The sequence below is a fragment of the Platichthys flesus genome, chromosome 17 (genome assembly GCF_949316205.1).
Source record: "Platichthys flesus chromosome 17, fPlaFle2.1, whole genome shotgun sequence".
Taxonomy (NCBI): domain Eukaryota; kingdom Metazoa; phylum Chordata; class Actinopteri; order Pleuronectiformes; family Pleuronectidae; genus Platichthys; species Platichthys flesus.
In genome coordinates this window covers 6,207,191-6,214,341 of record NC_084961.1, presented here as the reverse complement: position 1 = coordinate 6,214,341, position 7,151 = coordinate 6,207,191, and the positions used below count along the sequence as shown (strand labels likewise).

At 46.5% G+C, this 7,151-nt stretch overlaps 1 protein-coding gene across 2 annotated transcripts; it reads right to left on the bottom strand.

Annotated features, from left to right (window-relative positions):
* Nucleotides 1-996: 996 nt before the first annotated feature.
* Nucleotides 997-6,356, bottom strand: pygo2 (pygopus homolog 2 (Drosophila)). 2 transcript variants are annotated; one of them, XM_062410040.1, is made up of 3 exons: nt 5,322-6,356; nt 4,657-4,709; nt 997-4,393 (listed from the first exon to the last, which is right to left on the bottom strand). In XM_062410040.1, exons 1-3 carry the CDS (start codon nt 5,371-5,373, stop codon nt 2,618-2,620), a joined length of 1,881 nt encoding a protein of 626 aa, XP_062266024.1. In that variant the 5' UTR covers nt 5,374-6,356; the 3' UTR covers nt 997-2,617. The 2 variants fall into 2 exon arrangements, with proteins under 2 accessions (XP_062266024.1, XP_062266025.1); XM_062410041.1 differs by having other exon boundaries at nt 6,172-6,356.
* Nucleotides 6,357-7,151: the final 795 nt, after the last annotated feature.

Genomic DNA, 7,151 nt, shown 5'->3' with positions numbered 1-7,151 from the left:
ATTGAAATTTTAAGGATTTTCTTAATTCAATATTTTTGTGGTGTATTTTTTACTTTGTTTATTTTAATTTTATATTCATATGGACCAGTCTTATTTTTGTCCAGTAACCCACTATTAATAATCTTTACTAGGGCGCGGTGATAAAACAATAATAATCACAATAGCAATGGGACATGGCTTCTTTATATATTGATATATTTCTCATGCATTGTGCACAGTGAGATGTCACACAATTGTTTGACCTGATATTTGTAAAATGTTTTGCTGTTTATTATCATCCTCTACTCACAAAGAAGAGTTTATAACCATGACCCTTCACTCCAGAGCAAAAAGCTGTCTTTAAATTCAACAGAAATAATCATGACTTTTATCGACTGCTAAAAATGTATCTCCTCTCTTTTGGCCACATTACCCAAAGCCTAATCATAACAAATTTGTACACATCATCAGGCTAATAGAAGTCTATTATATTACTGCTGAATGAACTACATCCTTAGGACACTCACCAATACCAAAATAATTTCCTACTAAATAATTCAAGTTTCTGTTTTTAGACAGAGCCTAGTTTGCGAGTGACCATAGGCGAAAGGGAACAAAAGTTTGACTTGTATTTCCAGTGGCCACAGCTCTTGGTTTCAAGAGAGATTTCCAAGAGTCAATAATTATCATTAATTTATTACTGGAGATTTCTCGAAATGCTCTTAGAGAACTTCCTTGGAATTTGAACCCTCGAAAAGTGGATTTCAGTTTGTGCCTAATTACGTTTTTATAAACATATTACTAATTTATTAGATCATAAAAAAATTGACAGACCCATAAAACAAAGTTTAACAATATTTTTTCTCAATGTTCTTGATTCACAAATCACCAGAGATAACTGCTTCTAAAGTATTTTCTCAAATGTTTTTTTTAATTGATGTTTTAATGAGATTTCCAACCCTCATTTTAATACAATTTTTATAACAAAAAAAAGGGAATAAAAAACAGACAGACGAGTACAAAAAAATCTCTTTACTTCAGAGTTCAGTACCTTTCCCTTTCCCACCTGGTGTGGGACACAGTGGTTCCTCCAAGTTTCACCAGGAGGCGCCAGAACAGAGCAAAAGCACAGCACAAATACCAGTACAAAATTAAAAGGGAACAGCTGAGAGAGCAAGAAAAAGGCAATCGAAGGAAGTAAATGAAAGGAAAAGAAGAATAGCTATAAACACCTTATACTGTGACAGAAGTGGGAAAATGGGTAATTTTTCGCTCATTAGTTGTTTGGTCTACTTCAAGGCCTCTCGCTGCTCTGAGGCCAGAATATAAACAGGTCGGAAACTTACTGCATTGGTTCACATGCACCCCCCCCACCCCCTTTTTTTCTATATTTTTGTGTTTTGTTAAAAAAGGAACTATGAACATTTGATATGACATGATGTCACGACTTGCTACGCCAACACCATCCAAAAGCACTGATGTCACGATTTCATGTGTACTGCAGAGATAAAAACAAACTGTTGACTCAAATGTACTGTATATAAAAAAACAAAACGCCATATTGTTTACAACCAAGACACATAGGTTCAACTCATTATCTTTGTTCATTGGTCAACTCTGCGGCATGTTCACAACGGATGGGGGGAGGGGGAAGTTCCAGACAAATATTTCGTCCTAATATTTACAACTACACGGTCTTAACCCTCGATGTGAAGTGTGGGTGAGATCTCGGCCCGGGTCTCCTTTGGATTTATCAGCACAAAGTAAAAAATTAGTATAGGGTCAACTTGTGTGTGTGTGCGTGTGTGTGTAGGAATTATCAAAAAAACGTAGAAATTGCCCCCCCCCTCCCCCTCACTTGACATTTATGTTTCACAATACACATGATACTGTTTACACTGAAATATACGGATGTATTATTCTGTTTTCTTGCCCTTGATTCCAGGAAAATAGGTTGTGATGTCCTAGAATAAAGCCGTGATTCAATCAATGAATAAAACTCCAGTCCTTTGAATTTGATGGATTCTTCATTATTAAACTTTTTCATTTTTAAAGAATATATAAATTATGTACTCTAATTTAAAGCCAAGAATAATCAATGAATACTGTTCGTACTTTGGGTCAAAACAGTCTGGCCATTATCCAACATTTCTCTCCCCGTGTAATGTGGGTTTGTGTGTGTGTGTGCGTGTGCGTATGGCGTTTGCGTGAGTGTGTTTGAAATAGCATCACACTCTTGTGGTGTGCGAGTGTGCCAAGTCAATCCCAGTCAGTCAGTGCGGGAGCTTCCGTGCCAGTCGGTTACAAAGTGTGTGAGGTAGTGTGTTGGTGTCAGTGCTTTGCTGGTTGGCAGGTTAGATGTCTGGAGGACTGTGTAGTTTTAACATTCATCATGATTTCACTCCTGTGGGCTGGGGAGAAGAAAAATCGTTTGCCTAGAGTCACTCAAAGTTCTATTTGTAAGCTTGAATGTCAATGAGTGTGTTCGTCTGTGTAGTGAACAAGTAAAGGGCTAGTCAAGAGAAAACTGGGCAAGAAGCTGACATGACACACACGTCATTCAGTGAGATTAGAACAACGATGTCTTTTTGTGTCCTTACGTGTCGCACCTCCACGCTGCTCTTTTGTCACCCACTCCTCAACTCTCATTAGCTGCCACCAGCTGGCCTAATCCCTGGCGCACAAACACAGCCTGGATGTCCTTGGTCTTGATGCAGAAGTCACAGGCCCAGACGGCAGAGCTCTCTCGAGTCAGCAGTCCGTACGCTGGCTCTGTCAGGCCTGTACAGTCACGGTGGAACCAGCGTTGGCACGAGGCCTCGCACAGGATGGCGTCCTGGTCGTCGTGGACTTCCGCCATACAGAGGCCGCAAGGGAAGACCATACCGGGGCCACCGAGTTTTCCGGGGCCAGAACCGGGCCCGGTCGAGGGGGCAGCAGGGCCGGGGGGCAGGGGAGACTGGGTGTTCGGAGTTGAGGTGGAGTTAGAAGGGGGGTTGGGGTTGCTGCCAGGAGTGTTGCCCCCATTGTTATTGGTCATGCTGTTCTGACCTGAATTGGAAGCTGCATTTGGCATCGAACCACCAGAACCTGGAGTGTTGTTCTGCTGGTTGTAAGGTGTGGAGCCGGGGGCAGAGTTTGGTGGAGTAGATTGTTGCTGCTGGGAAGAGTTATTAGAGTTTGGTGTGTTTGAATTGCTGGGGGGCTGTAGCTGGGAGGAAGGTGGATGCTGGGGCTGCCCTGATCCATTCAGGGGCCCAGTTGGGGAAGAGTTAGGGTTAGACTGTGGCTGTGCCGAGGGAGGCTGACCAGGTGTATTGGCGTTGGGCTGCTGAGCGTCAGGGTGGCCAGGGAAGCCGCCCCCAGGCTGTGGTGGGCCAGAGTTAGGAGGAGGGCCAGGAGTGGAGTTATTAGGAGGGGGGCCGTTAGGATTTAGGTTATGTTGTTGTTGTTGTTGTTGCTGCTGCTGTTGCTGTTGCTGCTGCTGTTGTTGTTGTTGTTGCTGCTGCTGTTGTTGTTGCTGCTGCTGTTGTTGTTGCTGCTGCTGCTGCTGGTGCTGCTGCTGCTGCTGCTGAGGCCCAGGCGGCGCCCCTCCTCCACCAAAGTTTTTTCCATCCTCGTTACCTGGCCCTGGCGGACTGGGGCCTGGGTAGGGACCATCCTGTGAGGTAGGGAACTGTCCTTGAGGGGGCATACCTGGTAAGCCTCCTACCATGTTTCCCCCAGGGCCACCACCCATCCCACCCATCATATTCATCCCAGGACCCATGCCTCCTCCCATGGAAGGCAGGGGGCCATGGGGGGGGCCTCTGGGGCCTCCACCGCCAGGTAGTGGTGGACTGTTAAATGGATGTCCACCCTGTCCGTGCTGCTGCTGTGGAGGCATGCCAAACCGCGGATGGGGCGGCCCCCCTCCACCAGGACCACCCATTCCCCCCGGCGACAACATGGGATTGAATCCTGGTCCGGGGTGCATGGGTGGACTGAAGTTAGGTGGCATATTGAACTGAGAGGGGCCACCAGGGGGGAATCCTCCGCCACCTCCTCCTCCTCCTGCACTCCCTCCGCCACCGCCACCTCCAAAGCCAGGCATTCCTCCAAAGCCTAGCTGGTGGTGAGGCCCAGCATTAGGTGAAGGGCCAAACGGTGGCCTTCGCACAGGCTGACCGCCGCCTGGTCCTCCTGGGCCTCCCATGAAGCCCATGCCTCCGCCCATCCGGCCTCCACCACCATACCCACCTCCTCCACTTGCACCTGGGCTTGGAAGAAACGGAGGAGCACCACCTGGTCCACCTGTCCCAGTCGGTCGGGATGGGGGCCCAAAGTCATCGTCAAAGGGGTTGGAGGCGACCAGGTGGTCCACCATGGGGGTAGGAGGAGGCGCAAACTCAGTGAGGTGGGAGAACCCCGCAGCCTAAAACAAAGGAGAAGAAATTAAGCAACTGTTATTTCTCTCTGTATCAGTCTGAAAGGCCCTTTCTGTGTTTCCTTCACGAAGCAAAGTAATCAGATTTCTAAAATCAAGTCAAATCAGGGCAGCTGTGACTCAGGCAGTCGAGTCCTCTAAAAAATAAAAGCGTTTTGTACAGCCGTGACTGTATGCATGTCTGTGAATGGGTGGCCGTGACTTCTGTAAAGTGACTGGAAAAGCCCTTTAAGAATCCTTTCATTTATTACCTGAGCCGTTGATTTCCTCGCCTTCTTCTTCTCCGGGCTCTTCATCTGAGAAGCTGAAAGATTAAAACAAGGAGGAGAGGGGTAAATATAATACTAGCCAAAACAACCACCAATCGAGTGTGGCCTCACATTTGGTTTGGCCAATACCCCTGAGTGACAGAGTGGAGCAGCTTTAGACCTAGGGCCTCTTTTTTTGTCTCCAAGTCCAAAAGTTGTGATGGGATTCAATGATGGGACATAGACTGGCATGAGGACAAGATGCTGAACATCCAGGCGTTACCATCACCCCCGGGGTTGTTATGAAGCCTTGCATTGCAAAATGACCCAGGCGAGGGGGGAGAGAGAGGCCGCAAACAGAGGCAGAAGAGGTAAGGTCAATGGGGGACACAGGGAAAAAAAAGAGACGAAGACATGAGGACGAGGAGACGTAGTTGGAGGTGCATTGACAGCAAGATAGACATCAACCCTGTCCACAGGTCCATTCTGAGAGAAACAGCCACCACCGGAGACAGTCGTGAAGTTTACATGTGAGGAGGGCGGGGGGTAGGCGAGAAGGGCTTTTTGTTAACAGCACCAGTGAAGCCCAGTGCAGCGCAGTTATGGATGATTCCGATCTGACTGGGTGGGGGGTGGGTGGGGGGGAGATGGGTGAAGTAAATTCCTACCTTTGCTCCGTTTTCCTTGTCCCGCCTGTAGTCTCCCCGATTCGGCAGCCATTAGCTAATATGACTGTCGGTGAAGTGGCATGTCACCGTTCATATACAAGAAAAAAAAAGTTAAAAATGACGACGTCTGGAAAAGGCGTATGTGCCGAGGAGGTGGAATGCGCCGTCAGGTCATGACAATAACGATCAAATGGTTGTCATCGCAGCAGAAGCTAACACGGGTTGTTGTTTTTTGGGGGGTCGGTTGCTAGATTTGAGTTTGAACAACGTCGGGCCCAGGTCTGCAAACTCCTTTCCAGCTGCAAATAGTCCGCCACGGTGTCTGTCACGCCGGGATTTGGTCACCAAATAGGCGTCAGGTAACCCTGAGCTGGTTCTCGCTGTTTAGCACAAGTTCGCCTGGTTGCTAGCTTGTATTTTCCTGGGCTAGCTGGGTGAACCTGGTCGCTCGCCACCTGGCCCGTGTGCCGGTACAAGCAATGTTACACAGCACCCCCTTCTCTCTCTCTCTCTAAGAAATGATCACTTACAGATGTGTGGCTAACAAGCAGCTAGCTAACGCGAGCTAGTGACTGCCCTGACTAACTAGCTAGCCACGTTACTCAATGTGGCTAGCTAGCAGCGCCGAGTGACCGCAACAACTGGCACATCGACGCGAAACTGCGAGTTTATCGCCACAAATCGACCACGTGCCCTCGGATACACTCATCACAGCATGTATGAGGCAAAGCAGTCGACCACGTCTCCGGGAGCTGTGGTCCACTATGCTAGCGTTAGCTTGCTAGCTAACATTAGCATGCCACTGAAGATAGCTAGCCATCTTGCAGGCTGTCTGGGAAGCAAACTGTACCCTTTCTCCGCTGCGTGCTCTGCGGTCCCGTTAAACTGAGACTCTCTGGTGCGTCATTGCCAGACAAAGCGGTCCTCACGCGGCGTGTGCTTGATGATCCACCATTCGGCTATAATTCATTCAAAAACGCAAATTTTTCCATAATTATCGTGGCCTTCTGTCGCCACCGGACAAAGAGGGACAAACAGGAGTATCGCGCAGCGCGGAGCGTCTCATTCTGCCGGGAAACCGGGGGAGTCGAGAAGTGCGAGCCGCGACTCGAAAACGATTTTCAGAGCATTTACAAAACCACCGATACACTGTGTGATTCCTGTAACATCCAATTGATATACTTGATGACCCGATTGACTCTTACTGGTTCATAGTGTTTGTGTTTTGACTTTTAGAATCGGCGTCATACCTTTCACTGGTGCACATGGAGCAGCTCAGAACGAACCATTTCCTTATTATACTATATGAAATGAAATCAGAGGTGGCTAATAATCAAACAGCCAATTAAGCACATTGATAATTGTTAATATACAATTAATGCCCACCATCTATTAGGATAGTTGTCAACTCATCATGTGTCTTTATTAATCAACAATGATGTTAATTTAGCTATTGTAATATTTTTTTGTCAGAATAACTATTAAAATCCCACAACTGGAGAGTAACTGGAGAGTTTACTTAGATGGTGCTTTCAGGTAAAACTTTGAGGTAATTATTTTACTTCAGTATTGATATTTCAGAAGATATGGAATAACAAAAAAAAACACTTATCTGGTTGTTATGGTTACTTTTTGCTTCACAAATTAAGATTTTACACAGAAAACCAATACAGGTGTATATAGCGGGTTATCTAAAATAATAAGAATACAACAACAACTACTTCTGCAACTGCTGCTGCGACTATTACTATTACTACTAATAAAGTACAGTTTGAAAGACTTTTCAAACCAAAGTTAGGGGCTAGACTATAAAAACAACAACGTAAAAAA

Coding starts and splice junctions, on each gene's coding strand:
- pygo2 (XM_062410040.1), bottom strand. CDS start 5,373: ATGGCTGCCGAATCGGGGAGACTACAGGCGGGACAAGGAAAACGGAGC. Junction 4,710..5,321: donor ACAAGGAAAACGGAGCAAAG/GTAGGAATTTAC, acceptor TTAATCTTTCAG/CTTCTCAGATGAAGAGCCCG. Junction 4,394..4,656: donor CGAGGAAATCAACGGCTCAG/GTAATAAATGAA, acceptor CCTTTGTTTTAG/GCTGCGGGGTTCTCCCACCT.